Raw genomic sequence first — 16,358 nt, forward strand, 5'->3', positions numbered from 1 at the left:
GGAAATCCGGCCCCCTCGTGGAGCGGGGAGCGGGCCGCAGCGAGGGCACGGTCGTTGCTGAGGGTCGCATCCTGAGAGCTGCCCGCGGCTTACTGGGTTTTGCCGTTAGTTGTGAGGCAGCCACACTTTGCTTCCCCTGGCTCTGGAAACGAATAAAGAGAGACGGAAAACAATCTGCCGGGATCCGAAGGGACCCCCAGCGACCCCGCTAAGCGTGGTGCTTCAAGTGCGCAGGCGCCGGCGCGCGCCGGGCAAGGAGCAGGGGGCGGTGGCGGGTCCCGAGGCTGCGGTTCCGGGGCGGGGCCGTCAGGAACAAGCCGAATAGGCTTCTCGGAGCCGCTGCGGCCGTAATGGCGATTTTTAGCGTGTATGTGGTGAACAAAGCTGGCGGCCTGATCTACCAGTTGGACAGCTACGCGCCACGGGCCGAGGCTGAGAAAACTTTCAGTTACCCCCTTGATCTGCTGCTGAAGCTGCACGACGAGCGTGTGCTGGTTGCCTTTGGCCAGCGCGACGGCATCCGGGGTGGGCTAGGCTTGCGTCCGATGGGCGGGCCGGGTGCTGCGGAGTGGGCTGGTGTCTCTGCAGGGCGGGGGGAGGGCGAGGGGACAGTGGGTGAGGCTGGGTCGCCAGTCCCTTTGGCGGAATCCCCGCGCTGGGGCTTCGTTGACCCTTAGCCTCACCTCTGCAGTGGGCCACGCAGTGCTGGCCATCAATGGCGTGGACGTGAATGGCAAGTACACGGCCGATGGGAAAGAGGTGCTGGAGTACTTGGGCAACCCTGCCAATTACCCGGTGTCCATTCGATTCGGCCGACCGCGCCTCACCTCCAATGAGAAGCTCATGCTGGCCTCCATGTTCCACTCGTAAGTCCCCCAGCCCTTCCTAGGGCCTGTGGTCCTGCACTTGGCGTTTAGGCCGGCTGGATTAGTGTGGTTCTGCGGGAAGTCTCCTTAGCGGCCGTGCTTACCTTTCTAAGTCTCCTTTTAAATCGTCAGTTCTTGTGTTGTGAACGAAAAAGAACTAATGCAGGATGACTAGGTTTTAGGTAATACCGGCAGTGGTGTGACCTTGCACAAGTCCACTTCTCTTCCCTCAGATTTAGTTTCTGAAGTCAGGTAACTTAATTAAATGATCGTTAAGATCTTTTTCTCATTCTCAACGATAGTAGATGTGCCGGGTAATCATAGCCATGGGGTAAGTAACCATGACACATATGCCCAGTGGTAATTTTACCCTCAGTTTCCATTGTATAATGTTTTACACCAAAGTATGAGTGTAAAAAACGTGCAGAGCTCAAATGAATTTTAAAGAAAGTTTGGTGCTGCTGCTAGGCAGTTGACAGGGCCTCTTCTGACTTCTCCGTGTAATGTGAACTCAGCAGATAGGGTCACTTGGGGGGACAAGTTTGAGAAGCATCCCTCCCTTATACAGCCGGCTGCATTCCCAACCTTACCTCCTTTGCAAATAGGCTGTTTGCAATCGGTTCCCAGCTGTCTCCAGAACAGGGCAGCTCAGGCATTGAGATGTTGGAGACCGACACCTTCAAACTGCACTGCTTCCAGACACTGACAGGTAGGCGTCTCCAGGTAGGCCAGAGGGATGGGGGAAGGGACTGACCAAAGAAACTTTGGTAAGCAAGGGGGTGGTGGTTAACTTTTCCTGGGACAGTTGCACAGACACATACGTCTATTTGTTTTGTGAATCCAAAGCCAATATATAATCTGATGCCAATTTTGTCAACTCCGCCCAGAATGCTCAGCCGAGGTTATCCTGTGTGCAGATAAAACTCACCATAATGGTATCTCATGTTGCACACGTTTCGGAAGGTGTATTTCAAAATGAAACTTGAATGCCAAATGGAAATGACCTTTGGATCGTGTCATTGCCTCACACCCTTAATGGGGATAATTGAAAACTGCCTGAGTCTGTCCCCTGCCTGGCACTTGCTGCTGAGGGACCACAAGGAATTAAGTGACAGAGCTAGAGGTCAAAACGTGATCTCAGTCAATTGGGTGATGTGATAAAGTCACTTCCCTGTTCTGGTCTTACAGATTCACAGTCTTGCCTTTCCTGCTTTATGCAGCAATAAGGATAAAAATAAAAATGGGCTTATGAAAATGCCATCTGCACACAGGATATTCGCTGCATTCTCTACCCTTTCGTAACCATTATCGGTCCTTCTCCAGGGATCAAGTTTGTGGTACTGGCAGATCCTAGGCAAGCTGGAATAGATTCTCTTCTCCGAAAGATTTATGAGATCTACTCAGACTTTGCTCTCAAGAATCCATTCTACTCCCTGGAAATGCCCATCAGGTAGGTGGTCCCCCTCCCCGAGATACTGGTCGAAGAGTCCTTGCCCCTCCCTTTTGCTCTTCCCCAGGTCATTTTTCAAAGGGATAAGAAGAGTTACTTTTAAATAAAACAAAAACGGACTAGTTTTGTTTTTTTTTTTTCCATATTTTGAGAAACCAAAGACTTTTCTTGCCATTCATGTCCTTCTTCAAGCAAGAGTACTTGGGCATCCAAAGTGGGAGGAGAGTCTGAGACCTCACACTTTGTTGTCATTTGTGCCTCTTGGGTCTGGCCTAGGTGTGAGCTGTTTGACCAGAACCTGAAGTTAGCCCTGGAGGTGGCAGAGAAGGCTGGAACATTTGGACCTGGGTCATAGGCTGAGCCTGCAACAGATGCCCCAAATTTTGAGAGATCCTATAGCAGGGATCCTGCTGTATCCACTCCAATGGAGATTCCCACAGCCTCGTTAGTGCACTTGAAGACGGGAGGGTGCTGAGCCTGATGACATGTACTGATCCCTGAGCCTTAATGCCATGCTCTCTGCCATCCTGTATTTATCAGGAGCCTGATTCCCAACTCTGTACAGGGTTATTTATGGAGGGAGTAGGCCCATAAATGCTAAATAAACATTCCTTTGATCTGTTCGCTATTCTAATTGGTGGTTTGCGGGGGGGGGGGGGCCTCTGGTGGGGAGATGGGAATGATAAGGAAATTCTGGGAAGATAAGCTATTTTCTGGTAGAAAACAAGTAATTGTTCGCTTGGTTTGTTTTGTTTTTGTTTTATATTTTAGGCACAAGTGACAAATGTATTTCTTTTTATTGTTATTAAAGTTTTCCCCAATGTAGTTCAGTAAATGAAGCATTTAATTTTATTTTATTCCACTGTTGGTCATAGTTTGAGCCCTACACACTCTCTCCCCTTTCACCTCAACGGGGCCTCCTTTGTATGTAGCCACACACTCATCACTAGTAAAAGGTCAGGCTGGATCTGCTCCCAAATCTTCTTGGGATTCAGCTCCTTGTCAGGCTCTCCAGGAAAAGCATCAAAAACCAAGCACAGGATTTTGAGTCAGGAGCCTTGGATCTAGTTCCAGCATCGCTGACGTCTAGGGTGGCGGCAGCAGTGGTGGTCACAGTGGGGTTTACACCAGGCTTTACTGCTTTTACCCTAATCTCAGGGTGCATTCTATTACGGACAACAGATTTAGCAAGGTATAGATTCTCCGCCTCAGAGTCTCAAAGCTAGTTACTAAGCACCTGAGTTTGAACCCAGGCTTTCTGACTACACCATCTATGAGCCATTGTTAATATTGCCTTCCTCCATTCAGTGGTTTCACCTGCCTGAAACCCAGAAGCTTCATCTGTAAAATGATCGTTGAATTAGTGAAGCTGAAAGCAGAGGACCCATAAGCTTAAAGAAGTCCCTGTCAGGTTGCCCATTCGTGGAAAAAGCAGATACCAAGAGAATATTTCCCAAAGAAAGTGGTCTCTGGCTTGGAGTACCCCTTTGGAAAGAATGACTCAGTGATAATGTTTAGTATCAAATCTAGTTTTAATCTGTGTCAAGTTCCCCACCCTCCCAGCCCCATCTGCCATCTTCGCAGGGTACCCGTGAGCGTGATAGGCCTCCTCCTCCCCAGGAATCGGAGGTACTGGCAATAGCAGTCGCCCCGTGCTGAGAGGCCTTAGGGCAGAAATTACAGGCCACTGGTACCCTGCAGCTACAGGAGGAGCCTTACTTCTCCTGGGGACAGCGTGGGAGGGCCCAGGAGGGGAAGAAGGGTCTAGGGGACTCCCTGACAGCAGGGGTTTCCTGTTGGAAGGCAGAAAATAGGAGCTAATGGAGTCCGAGAAAAAAAGTTGCCTTTTAAATAGAACAGAGGATGGGGAGCTGGGACCTCATTAGCCACTGATAACTTCCAGTGCCACCTGGGCGAGGGAAAAGGCGCACAAGAGGAAATCAAAGGTTCAGTGCTAGTCGGAGCAGCCCCCCTTTCTCTCTCTGCCCCCCTCTGCCCCCCAGCCTCGTGCAGGGGAAGACCACAGGTGGGAGAGGACGCACTGGAGCCTGTGCACTCTTCATTCAGCCTTCTTGGGCACATGGCCCATCTTGGTGCGGATGTTTCGTAGGAGAAAGAAGGCAGCTGTGCTGGCTGCACAGATCACTTCAGCCACCCAGAAGGCTGTGCTCCAGCTGTAGTGCTTGGCAATGGTGCTGAAGGGCAGCCCAGCCAGAAAGCCGCCCACTGCAGAGGGGGTGGGGGAAGAGCCTGGGTCACTTGTGAGGCTAGAGTTGGTGGGGCTGGTCCCAGCGTCCAGCTAGCCTATGCGCAAGGCACAGCAGGGATCAGGTGGACGCTCTGGAGAGCACCACTTACCATTGGCCATGAGTCCCACAATGGCATGGGAGGTGCCGCACAAGTTGGGAGGGGCGCTCTCGTTGGCTATAACTCCGAACAGGGCAATGGGACCGTAAGAACAGAAACCAAACACAGCTCCCAGCACCAGGATCCAGAGCTGCAAGGACAATGCAGGGTGGCATTTAGAGTCTGAGAAACCCTAACTACCTACCCCTGCCAGGGGAGAGAAAGATGCTTGGCCCCAGGAACACATGATTGTAGTAAGGAGGTAGTAAGTGGCCTCCCTCTCCCCACTTCCTGAATCAACTTACAGGGCCAAGCTAGAGGCGTGGAGACATGCTGAGCCAACCTGAGGGCCCAAGTGGGTAGGTGAAGGGACGCAGAAGCCATCCCTCCCAGTTAGGTGCTGTCTCTTAGAACTGATGCTAGCGGCAAGGCAGACAGGGTAGGACAAGGGGGAGACAGACCAGGAGGAAAGCCACAGGTAAGGCACCTCATGCTCCGTAAAGCCTGTGAGCTCAGCAAGAGGGTGAAGAGCTGGAGTCCAGAAAGCAACATCCTAGAGGAGCACAGGGAAGAGAAGAAAACCAGGCCCCAAGTCCAGGAGGAGCGCCAGAGTACAGAGGGCACGAGGTAAACCAGAACTGGAAAGGGAAATCTGAGAGGCAGAGAAAGGCCTGGGCCAGGGTAGTCAGGGACAGGGAACCTGACAGTCAGTGGCCCTTGCTCTCTCATCTTTGTGCCAGTGGCAGGCCAGGCGCTCCCCATTTACCTTGGGGGAGTCACTGGTCACAGTTACCCGGAAGAGGTACATGGACACGGTCATGCCAGCCATCATGAACAGCAACAGGCCGTGGCGAGGGTTCCCGTAGATGGACAGCCCCGCCTGTGGATACAGGCCCAGCAGTGTCACGCCCCAGAAGCAGCAGGCAACATCTGCCCCTGGACTCTGACACGGCAGGGCTTCTGCTGACAGGTTTTTGGCAATCCCACCACAGTTCTTGGCCCGGGGCAGCTCTGGGAGGCCCTGGGACCTGCTCATTATATCCCGAGGCCAAACTCCACCACATCCCCTCCTCCACCTTGGGGACGCGTGCTAGCAAGCGGCACCTAGTGTCTCCTCAACCCCAGCTTCCCTCAGCCTGTAGAGAACCCCGCTGCCAAGCTGAGACAAATTCTGGCCCTCCTTGACATCCGTTAAAACCCTTTCCCCAAGAGCCTTACCTTGCCACCATATCCTCAGCAGGTAAGAGTTGCGTGGAATCATTCCAGCCTCCTCCCACCCATATGCCAGCCTGCCCATGCCCCAGGGCCCCCGCCTCTCTGGTGCCTGTCCCAGTCATGCTGGGAAGATTTAAAGGGACCCTCCTCCTCCCTGTCCCCTCTGCCCACTCACCTTTGCCATGGCCCGGTCGGACAGGTAGCCAGCTGCGATGCTGCCTACAAGGCCCCCAACCTCCAGGGCACTCATGTAGGAGCTACCTGGAGTAAGGAGTTGTGGTGGGAAGAGGGAAAGGAAGAGTGGAAGGGGGTTAAACACACTGGGGTTGTCCGACTGGCTGGAACCCAGAGAGGTACAGGTCCCCAAGGGTGACTGGCCGCAACTCTGGGTGGTGCCTGGCCTCAGATAAAGAGAAGCTGGGCCTGAGTTTCCCATCCCCTTCATTGATTCCTGCTCCCTAGGCCCACCCCTGCTCCAACACTCATCTTACCCACGAGGACTGACTGTCCTTTCTCCTGGATAAGGAAGAATTGGCCCCAGTCAGTGCAGCAGGTCTTTACTCCAAATACCACAAGGTAGCCAGTGGAGAGCACCCAGAGGTAGGGGGACAGCAGCAGGTCCTGTAAGGTGCTCTCCTCCTTCGAGGAGCCTGGGGGCAGGAGGAGGCCAGGCCTCAGGCTCTGTTCTTGCTGCTCTGCCCTGACCGAGCCCCCACCACTCATTAACTAGCCACAGGGCCAGAGTCCATCCCCACAGCCAGGCACCAGCAGGAGGGCACACCTTTGCCCACTGATCTGCCCTGTCCCCTCCACTGCAAGCCTCAGCAAATGAGAGAGAAACTGAGGACCAAGGCACATGGCGGAAGGCATCCGAGCCATTTAAGCTTGGGATGCTGTCCAGGACAGGGAAGTCTAACTCTGCTGTGAGGAAGGACCAGGATATAACGTGAGTCACAGCATTTATTGGCTCTGCCACTTGTCTGGTACTTAAGTGTCTCTTGGAACGAAGTTTTATTTACTCCCCACCAACTCGCCATCACCATCCCTCCCCCTGCTGCCATTGGCTAGCCCGGGGCCGGCATACAGCCAGTCCTCAGTGAAAGTCTGCCAAATGAATGATGAATGAAGGTGCCCCAATCACCGGCTTGGGTGGGTGCTCACCCTTCTTGCCCTTGGAGGGGGTGGGGTCCAAGTTTCGGAGTCCGACGTCAGCAGGTTCATTGTGGATGAGCAGGAGGCAGAGGAAGGAGACCACCACACAGAGGGCCCCCGACAGGGCCAGCGTGCTGCGCCAGCTATAGCTCTGGGCGAAGACGGTGGCCAAGATAGGGCCCAGCCCTCCAGCCAGGTTCATGCTGGCGGACAGGATGGCCCACCAAGTGCCAAACTGAGATGGTTCGAACCACTGTGGGACAGAGGGGATGGAGGAGGTGCCCACATTCAACACGCTGAAGGTGCAGGTCAGGTGGGGCAGACCTAGGAGCTCACATTACAGGGATGAGGAAGAAGGCGCTTCTACTTGGCAGGGCCAATTCCCTCATCTGCCACCCGATCCCACCATGTTTAGCTCCTAAAATATCTTGACAAGCAATAGGAGCTGGACTGGAACTCCCAGGGAACCTGCTGCCCCGGAATGGGGGTGCCGATGCTCCCACATGCTCCTTAGGCATCCTCTGTGCCAGTCTAAAGAAGCTCCCCGGAAGCAGGCACGCACCTTCCGCAGGATCTTCCCACATGGAGGCCAGCCCAGTCCCTGTGCCAGGCCGTTGAGGAACCACAGAGCAGCAAAGACAGGTACCACGGAGCTCCAGGAAAACGCTATATTGACCAAGCCCACCAGGAGCAGCCCCGAAGAGAAGAGCCAGCGAGCACTCATCTGGTCAGACAGGACCCCGCTCACAAACTTGCTGATGGCATAGGCTGCCGCCTGGCTGCTGGTGATGAGCCCTGCAGGGGGGAGAGCAGGATGCAGGACGCCTGGGGAGTTAGGGGCCGGGGCAGAGGCGGAGGAGGGCTGGAGGAAGGCATGGGGTCAGGTGTGGCGACGTGCCAGGCAGGGTGAGACAGGTCCCCTCCCAGACGGCTCGGAAGAACCTGTGCTGGGTTCCCGGGGCCCCGCTCCTCGCCACCAGCGCTAGCCCCAGGCTGACCCATGACTTTGCAGCCTCCTGTAGAGTTCCAGCTGCAGCTGTCAGGAGGCAAGAAGGGAAAAGCAGGCAGCCCCCCTCCCTGGGATTTACAAAGGCCTGATGACATTTCCCCCTCACACTGGCTCCAACCAAGGGCTTCTGGAAGTTCTGTTTCCCTATCTCAGGAGCTTAGAAGTGGAGTCAAGGACCTTCCTCCTCCTGAAATGTCACCTGGTGGGCCATGTGAAGTCATTTTGCCAACTCCCCAGTTTCCGTTGCTCACAACGTCAATGGCCAGCAGGCACCCCGCAGTCTTAGCATGCCCCCACGCAGTGTGGAAACTGCGCAGGGTGACCCTCAACACACTCAGAATAAGCCATGTCTCTGGGGGCACTCGTGGGCCACAGGCACACAAGGACACATCAGATGAGCAGCACTCCTCAGGCACGTGGAGAGCACATGCCTAGTTCCTCGCCCTTACCCAGGTACATGGTCAGAGTCCCCTCAGTCAGCACCTGCAGGCTGCCCCCCCGTCCTCTGCTGCACACGGACCCTCCACACAGCCACAAACACCCAATTTGTCCTACTAGTGCTGGGTCCCAGGGCCCACCCCCTTACCCCACCAGGGCTCACCCAAGTCATCCTTGTCCAGAGGGATCTCCTCCACCAATGATGGCATGACAAAGGAGAAGGTCTTGCGGTTGAAGTAGTACAGGCTGTAGCCTCCGAACATGGCTGAGAAGATCACAGTGCGATAATAGCCGTAGCCTTGGGCCGCCATGGTGGAAGGGAGCGCGCCCCACTACCCAGGACCCGGAGCCTCTGACCACAGCTCCTGCTGGTGGCTCTCTGGGTGCCCAGATCTGCTGAGTTAGGCTTTTTCTGCTCCCTCCTCCACCCAGCCTCCCAGGCTCCCTTTATAGCCACCTTCTGGACAATCATTAAGCCTGGGCCGGCTTGTAGGGAACCCAGTGTCCTGAGGGCGACAAGAAAACAGCAGATTACTGACTGGGGAAGAGGTGGGGGCTGGAGGGGGTCGCGGAGGGAGGCACTGCCAGTAAGCCAGCACCAGCCAGCATGCTGTGTCCCCAGAACTTCTGCGTTCCTCTGCTTTTCCTTGTCTGACCGCCTGTGAAACCAGCTGTGATTAAAAGTTCAACCTAATTACTTTTGTCTGCAGGAGCCCAGGGGAGGCAGGGGTGGGATAACCAGAGATGCCCTTGCTAGCCCTGCTCCCTCAGTCACCTACCTTCTCATTCATCCAACCAAGTTTAGGGAGGGCTTACTGGTTGCTTAGCACTGCATTAGGTGCCAGGGTAGTTTCCACACACACACTTAATGAGACACAAACCCCCAACAACCCGACTCCCTAGGACTGAATCAAGTGACTCCCAGGGCTCAGCGTACATTCATATTCGGGTGTAACTGTTTATGGATAGTTGCAGACCTGTAAGCAAGAGAAACTTCCCTTTGCAGGTCCTGTGTTGCACTGAAAGCTGCCCTGAAGGCTGGGGTCCTGGCGGGGCCACTCAGCGCTCTCTGGTCCCTTTACCCTGGAACGTCAGGATGGGGTGCCCTCCGGCCGGCTGGGGACTGCAGGGTTTGTGACAGCACGGCCCATGGGCGGGAAGGTGCACCCCGCGGACTTCAGGCGGCAGCCGCGAGCCAGCCCGCTTTGCAGGGCCCAGGCAACACGCCCCCGGCTTCTCCACTCGGTTGGGAAAGCAATAGGAGCAGAAGGCGTAGGCGCGAGCGAGGCAGGCGACCGCACGTAGTCTCCCGGAGGCTCCTCGCTTCGGGCTCCGAGTGGCTCAGCCCGGCAGGATGGGGCCAGGCGCAGGCTCTCGGCACCTGCCCAGCCCTGTGTCCTCAAGCTACCCGGGACACCCGACTCGGGCTGGAAGCCCACGGGCCTGGGTGCGGGAGCTGGAGAGGTGCGGAGACACCGGAATGGTGCGACGAAAAGAAGCAGGTGCGTGCTGGTCACGGGCAGCGCCCCCGGGAACCCCCAGACCCAGGAACTAACCCCCGCCCGGGAAAGGGCAGCTGCAGGAACAGCTCCGGTTCGTATCGGAAGTTAGGGCAACCTTTGCTGGGGCTCTAACAAAGGAGCCCAAAGACCCGAGACTCCCCCTCCAGCCCCGCCTTCTCGCGGCGCCCCTCCCCCGCATTCAGCCCGCTACCTGGACGCGGGCGGGAGCCGAAGTAGGATAGAGCGGGACGGCAGCGCCCGCGGGCGCATGCGCGTGCGCTGGGGGCGGGCCCTCTGCCGGCGCATTGCTGGCTGAGAGCCAAGTCCACCCTTCAGCGTTTAGTCCTACTCTTGCGGGAGGTATAGGTCCTTGGGCGAGGACAGCGCCCCTTAGGGACTGTATTCGTATGTTCCCTTCTTAACTGATGGCTTTCCACAAATCCGTTTTTAGTGAGTGCACTACCACTGCTCCCGCGTTGTTCACAGTCTGGGAAAGGTCTTGTAGAGAGCACAGTCTTTTCTGTAAGAAGTTAAGGCAGTCCTCAGTAAGCACAATCTGAACATTTAATTTGTAATCAGACTGTTGGGAACGGGGTTAAGATAAAATAGACGGAGTGTTTAAAAGTACCTGGCTGGAAATAAACCTTAAATTCTAATCCCAGACCCACTACATTTTAACAATGTGACCTTTGGTAATAATCTCTATGAGCCCCAGTTTTTTATAAACCTCATAGGTTTGTTGTGAGGACTCAGAAGAAGATTTTTTTTTTTAAGAAGATTTTTTAAAAACTGTAATTGTGGGGCGCCTGGATGGCTCAGTGGATTAAGCCGCTGCCTTCGGCTCAGGTCATGATCTCAGTGTCCTGGGGTCAAGGCCCGCATCAGGCTCTTTGCTCAGTGGGGAGCCTGCCTCTCTCTCTCTCTCTCTCTCTCTCTCGCTCTCTGCCTGACTCTCTGCTTACTTGTGATCTCTCTCTCTGTGTCAAATAAATAAATAAAATCTTAAAAAAAAAAAACTGTAATTGCTAAAGTAATCTCTGCACCCAACATGGGACTTGAACTTTCAACCCGGAGATCAAGAGTCTTAGGTGACACCGACTGAATCAGCCAGGTGCCCCTCAATAGAAGATTTAGATAAGAATTAAGAAAATTCAGATCATTGCTTTCATAGAGACCACTGGAGAATTGCTGAAAGAATTTTAAGTATTCCAAAGTTAACAGCAAAGAAGTTTTAAATTGGGAAGGTGGTCCAGGAAGGGAGGAGATGCCCACAATCTGCCACCAGCCCAAGCAGAAGGCCTCATGAAAGATTTTAAAATGAGGTTATAAAACACTGCAGTATGATAACTACATGCAATGTACAATCCTTGATTGGATTCTGATGAGAACCCTTAGTGTGATCAGCATTTCCCCTCCTTTCTGTCTGGGTCCCTGAAATGATGAATGGTCAGAGATTCCCATCCACACAGGTAAATCATTCAGCCTCCCAGATGGCTGTCTTGGATCTAGACAATTGGGAGGAGCCGACCTAGGAGAAAACAAGAAATTAATGAAGAATCAGAGTCTTGATACCAGCAAAGTATGGATAGTAAATTATCAGGAGGATATTGAGGACCTTGTAGACTTGGCTCTGGTGAGGTAGAAGATCATGATGGAGAAGGTGTTGTGGCTGGAGATGAGGTGATGGTGATTCACCTGATCCTGAAAGTCCAGATGAGTCAGAAAGTGATTCACAGAGAAAGAATCGGCTAAAGAACTCCAAGCTACTGAGCCCCCTGATGAAGTGTCCTCAACAAAACTAAAAGACAACCTACTACTGAATGGGATGATATTTGCAAGTGACATATCCAATAAAGCATTAGTACCCAAAATATATAAAGAACTTATACAGCTCAACACTGAAGAACAAATAATCAGACTTAAAAATGGGCAGATGAGGGGCACCTGACTGGCTCGGTCAGTAGAGCATGTGACTCTTCATCTCAGGGTTGTGAGTTCAAGCCTCATGTTGGGTACAGAGATTACTCAAAAATAAATAGGTAAACTTAAAAAATTTTAATTAAAAAATGGGTGGAAGACACAAACAGACATTTCTTCAAAGAAGGCATCCAGATGGCCAACAGACACATGAAAAGATGCTCCACAGCACTCATCATCAGGGAAATGCAAATCAAAACCACAATGAGATATCACTTCATACCTGTCAGAATGGCTAAAATCAAAAACACAAAAAACAAGTGTTGGCGAGGATGTGGAGAAAAAAGGAACCCCCATGCACTGTTGGTGGGAATGCAATCCGGTGCAGCCACTCTGGGAAACAGTACGGAGGTTCCTCAAAAAGTTAAAAATAGAGTTACCATATGATCCAGTAATTCCACTACTGGGTACTTACCCAAAGAATATGAAAACACAGGGCGCCTGGGTAGCTCAGTTGTTGGGCATCTGCCTTTGGCTCGGGTCATGATCCCAGGGTCCTGGGATCGAGCCCCACACCAGGCTTCCTGCTCTGCTCAGCCGGGAACCTTCTTCTCCCCCTCCTACATCCCCAACTTGTGTTCCCTCTCTTGCTGCATCTCTCTATGTCAAATAAATAAATGAAATCTTTTTAAAAAAATCTAAATTAATGTTGGCACAAGATTAGGTACTGGTCTTTGGACCAAAGCAACATGAAAGCAAATACTTTTGATATCTGTTGGGGTGGATTGTAACTATCATACATTTGGAGTGTTATGATTCCAAGAAATCTTTATACAATGTGAAACACTGTATATTATATTTTTTTATAAAATTTGGTCAAATTTTACAGAAGAAATCATTTCTCTGATCATGTGGTCCTATCTATTTAAAACTGGATTTTTCGGCATAATATGTGACCAAAGTTAACTTTCTTCCTAAGGCCTAAATAAAGAGAAAGAAGTTTCCCAGTAACAAAAAAAAAAAAAAAAGAAAGAAAGAAAAAGAAAAAGAAAAAAACTTTCATAACTTTAATATTTTTCAAGAGGGTAAAAAAATTTTTTAAATTAAATCATGAAAAAGAGTCTAGGTCAGTTTTTTGTGTTTTTTTTTTAAGATTTTATTTATTTATTTGACAGAGAGAGATCACAAGCAGGCAGAGAGGCAGGCAGAGAGAGAGGAGGAAGCAGGCTCCCCGCTGAGCACAGAGCCCGATGCGGGGCTCGATCCCAGGACCCTGGGATCATGACCTGAGCTGAAGGCAGCGACTTAACCCACTGAGCCACCCAGGCGCCCCTAGGTCAGTTGTTTTTGCAGAATGTCTCTCAATATAGATTTGTCCAACTGTTGCTGCAATAAGCGTCATGTTAAGCAGTTTTTGGTGGATGTTCTGAGTGGACGCTGATATACCACAACAGGAGGCTTGGAATAAGTTTGATCATTTAGTTAAAATGGTGCTCATCTGATTTCTATACTGTAAAGTGTATCTCTTTGTAATTAGTCATCTATGGGTTCTTACATTGATACCTTCATCTGTGGGCCTACTCTTTCTAGGCTTCAATTTCTTCCATTGTTACTGGATTCCTTTAACAGGTTTTTTTTTTTAAGATTTTATTTATTTATTTGACAGAGAGAGAGAGAGAGAGAGAGATCACAAGTAGGCAGAGAGGCAGGCAGAGAGAGAGGAGGAAGCAGGCTCCCTGCTGAGCAGAGAGCCTGATGTGGGGCTCGATTCCAGGACCCTGAGATCATGACCTGAGCTGAAGGCAGAGGCTTAACCCACTGAGTCACCCAGGTTCCCCAACCTTTCCAGATATTTGTAAATATTCTTTTTTGATACTACACAAAGCTAGACAAATGTTAGTTTCTTAAAGACTGGCTGCAATGTGGAATCTAAAACCAAGTCAATGAAGTTTTCATATTCTGATAAGTTAAAATCTATTGGTCTATCTTGTACTAAAAATGGGTATTTTACACATGCATAATTTTTTTTTTTTTTTAGAGTGTGTGTGTACATCCAGTGGGAGGAGGGACAGAGGGAGAGGGAGAGGGAGAGAATCTTAAGTGGGCTCCATGCCCAGCACAGAGCCCCAGGCAGGGCTTGATCTCCATGACCCTGAGATAATGACCTGAGCCAAAATCAAGAGTCATATGCTCAACTGACTGAGCCACCCAGGCGCCCCGCATGCATGATTTTTTTAACATCATGTATTCGTCATTTGGAAGTGGTTGGTTCACTGAATTTTGCAGATCTTCCCAATGTTAATTCATTTCATTACATAATACCAAAAAATATATATTTGGTAATACCACCACTGTTTTTTTTTAATTTTTTCAATTTATTTATTTTCAGAAAAACAGTATTCATTATTTTTTCACCACACCCAGTGCTCCATGCAATCCATGCCCTCTATAATACCCACCACCTGGTACCCCAACCTCCCACCCCCTACCACTTCAAACCCCTCAGATTGTTTTTCAGAGTCCATAGTCTCTCGTGATTCACCTCCCCTTCCAATTTACCCCAACTCCCTTCTCCTCTCTAACACCCCTTGTCCTCCATGATATTTGTTATGCTCCACAAATAAGTGAAACCATATGATAATTGACTCTCTCTGCTTGACTTATTTCACTCAGCATAATCTCTTCCAGTCCCGTCCATGTTGCTACAAAAGTTGGGTATTCATCCTTTCTGATGGAGGCATAATACTCCATAGTGTATATGGACCACATCTTCCTCATCCATTCGTCCGTTGAAGGGCATCTTGGTTCTTTCCTCAGTGTGGCGACCATGGCCATTGCTGCTATGAACATTGGGGTACAGATGGCCCTTCTTTTCACTACATCTGTATCCTTGGGGTAAATACCCAGGAGTGCAATGGCAGGGTCATAGGGAAGGTCTATTTTTAATTTCTTGAGGAATCTCCACACTGTTCTCCAAAGAGGACCACCACTGGTTTTATTGGAAAAGGGTTAAAAGAGTAGGAAGCCTTCAAGCTCAAATTTTATTTTTGGCAGCAAATACTGTCAGTTGTTTTCCATGAAGGGATGGGATCACTTGATACATTTTGTACAAAATGTCTGGCAAATAACCCAGTCCCAATAACCATGACTTGTTTCTCAGGTGTTCTTTCCAGTAAAACTGGTGTTCCATGAAAAAAGAGGCTAATTCAGCTCGCAGCTCAAACAACTACATGGATGTGTTTCCTCCAGGAAACCACTGTACTTCCAACAGAAGTAGTTTACTTTATAAGGGTGCCTGGGTGGCTCAGTCCTTAAGTGTCTGCCTTCAGCTCAGGTCAGTCAGACAGGTTTTTGGTTTTTTATTTTTAAGATTTTATTTATTTATTTGACAGACAGAGTTCACAAGTAGGCAGAGAGGCAGGCAGAGAGAGAGGGGGAGGCAGGTTCCCCGCCGAGCGGAGAGCCCGATGCGGGGCTCAATCCCAGGACCCTGGGATCATGACCCGAGCTGAAGGCAGAGGCTTAACCCACTGAGCCACCCAGGCGCCTCACCTATTTTTCTTTTATTGTTTTTTTATTTATTGCCTTCAGGGTCATATTTATACATATTATACAACAATTGCCAAATCCAAATCCAAATCCCCCTATGTTTTCCTCTAAGTTTTTATTAACTTTTAAATTTAGGTCTTTGATCTGTTTGGTATTTTTTGTAGGATATTTATTTATTTATTTATTTGACAGAGAGAGACAGCGAGAGAGGGAACACAAGCAGAGGGAGAGGGAGAGGGAGAAGCAGGCTTCCTGTGGAGCACGGAGCCCAATGCAGGGCTTGATCCCAGGACCCTGGGATCATGACCTGAGCCGAAGGCAGATGCTTAATGACTGAGCCACCCAGGCACCCCTGATTGTTATTTTATATATATATATATATATATATATATATATATATATTTTTTTTAAAGTAGAGCTTGAACTCACAACTCTGAGATCAACACCTGAGCTGAAGTCAAAAGTCAGACACTCAACCCACTGAGCCACCCAGGCGCCCCTGACCTGGTTTTTTTTTTTTTTTTAAATTTTATTTATTTATTTGACAGGCAGAGATCACAATTAGGCAAAGAGGTAGGCAGAGAGAGGAAGGGAAGCAGGCTCCCTGCTGAGCAGAGAGCCCGACGTGGGGCTCAATCCCAAGACCCTGGGATCATGACCTGAGCAGAAGGCAGAGGCTTTAACCCACTGAGCCACCCAGGTGCCCCATCCCCTGACCTGTTTTGAGTTAGTTTTTTTATATGGCATGAGGTAAGGTTCCAATTACATTTTTTTGCATGTGGAAATCTAGTTTCCCAGCACCATTGGCTGAACAGAGTGTTCTTTCCCTATTGCATTGTCTTGACACTCTTGTCAAAATTCAATTGAGTATATACGTAGGGGTTCATTTCTCGTCTCCCAGTTCTATTCCATTA

At 50.6% G+C, this 16,358-nt stretch overlaps 2 protein-coding genes across 11 annotated transcripts; one reads left to right on the forward strand and one right to left on the reverse strand.

Annotated features, from left to right (window-relative positions):
• Nucleotides 1-10: 10 nt before the first annotated feature.
• Nucleotides 11-2,944, forward strand: TRAPPC4 (trafficking protein particle complex 4). Of its 4 annotated transcripts, none has more exons than XM_032357138.1 (5): nt 11-525; nt 692-866; nt 1,472-1,575; nt 2,190-2,316; nt 2,469-2,586. In XM_032357138.1, exons 1-5 carry the CDS (start codon nt 351-353, stop codon nt 2,545-2,547), a joined length of 660 nt encoding a protein of 219 aa, XP_032213029.1. In that variant the 5' UTR covers nt 11-350; the 3' UTR covers nt 2,548-2,586. The 4 variants fall into 4 exon arrangements, with proteins under 4 accessions (XP_032213029.1, XP_032213030.1, XP_032213028.1 ...); XM_032357139.1 differs by having other exon boundaries at nt 2,478-2,586; XM_032357137.1 differs by lacking the exon at nt 2,469-2,586 and adding an exon at nt 2,593-2,944 and having other exon boundaries at nt 17-525.
• An 885-nt stretch (nt 2,945-3,829) lies between these two features.
• Nucleotides 3,830-10,287, reverse strand: SLC37A4 (solute carrier family 37 member 4). 7 transcript variants are annotated; one of them, XM_032357127.1, is made up of 10 exons: nt 10,190-10,287; nt 8,640-8,982; nt 7,592-7,824; nt 7,039-7,282; nt 6,369-6,527; nt 6,053-6,138; nt 5,429-5,605; nt 5,150-5,215; nt 4,675-4,813; nt 3,830-4,542 (listed from the first exon to the last, which is right to left on the reverse strand). In XM_032357127.1, exons 2-10 carry the CDS (start codon nt 8,785-8,787, stop codon nt 4,376-4,378), a joined length of 1,419 nt encoding a protein of 472 aa, XP_032213018.1. In that variant the 5' UTR covers nt 8,788-8,982; nt 10,190-10,287; the 3' UTR covers nt 3,830-4,375. The 7 variants fall into 7 exon arrangements, with proteins under 7 accessions (XP_032213018.1, XP_032213021.1, XP_032213020.1 ...); XM_032357130.1 differs by having other exon boundaries at nt 5,429-5,542; nt 10,190-10,286; XM_032357129.1 differs by lacking the exon at nt 10,190-10,287 and adding an exon at nt 9,454-10,182.
• Between the last annotated feature and the right edge of the window lie 6,071 nt (nt 10,288-16,358).

This window comes from Mustela erminea, chromosome 9 (assembly GCF_009829155.1).
Source record: "Mustela erminea isolate mMusErm1 chromosome 9, mMusErm1.Pri, whole genome shotgun sequence".
Classification (NCBI taxonomy): Eukaryota; Metazoa; Chordata; class Mammalia; order Carnivora; family Mustelidae; genus Mustela; species Mustela erminea.

What these genes read in the sequence shown, in the direction of transcription:
- TRAPPC4 (XM_032357138.1), top strand. Translation starts at nt 351, where the DNA reads ATGGCGATTTTTAGCGTGTATGTGGTGAACAAAGCTGGCGGCCTGATC. An exon ending in CCAGCGCGACGGCATCCGGG is followed by an intron (nt 526 to 691) that starts GTGGGCTAGGCT and finishes TCACCTCTGCAG; the next exon opens with TGGGCCACGCAGTGCTGGCC. An exon ending in CTGGCCTCCATGTTCCACTC is followed by an intron (nt 867 to 1,471) that starts GTAAGTCCCCCA and finishes CTTTGCAAATAG; the next exon opens with GCTGTTTGCAATCGGTTCCC.
- SLC37A4 (XM_032357127.1), bottom strand. Translation starts at nt 8,787, where the DNA reads ATGGCGGCCCAAGGCTACGGCTATTATCGCACTGTGATCTTCTCAGCC. An exon ending in TGACCAGTGACTCCCCCAAG is followed by an intron (nt 5,216 to 5,428) that starts GTAAATGGGGAG and finishes GTGCTCCTCTAG; the next exon opens with GATGTTGCTTTCTGGACTCC. An exon ending in CAGGCTTTACGGAGCATGAG is followed by an intron (nt 4,814 to 5,149) that starts GTGCCTTACCTG and finishes TTGTCCTTGCAG; the next exon opens with CTCTGGATCCTGGTGCTGGG.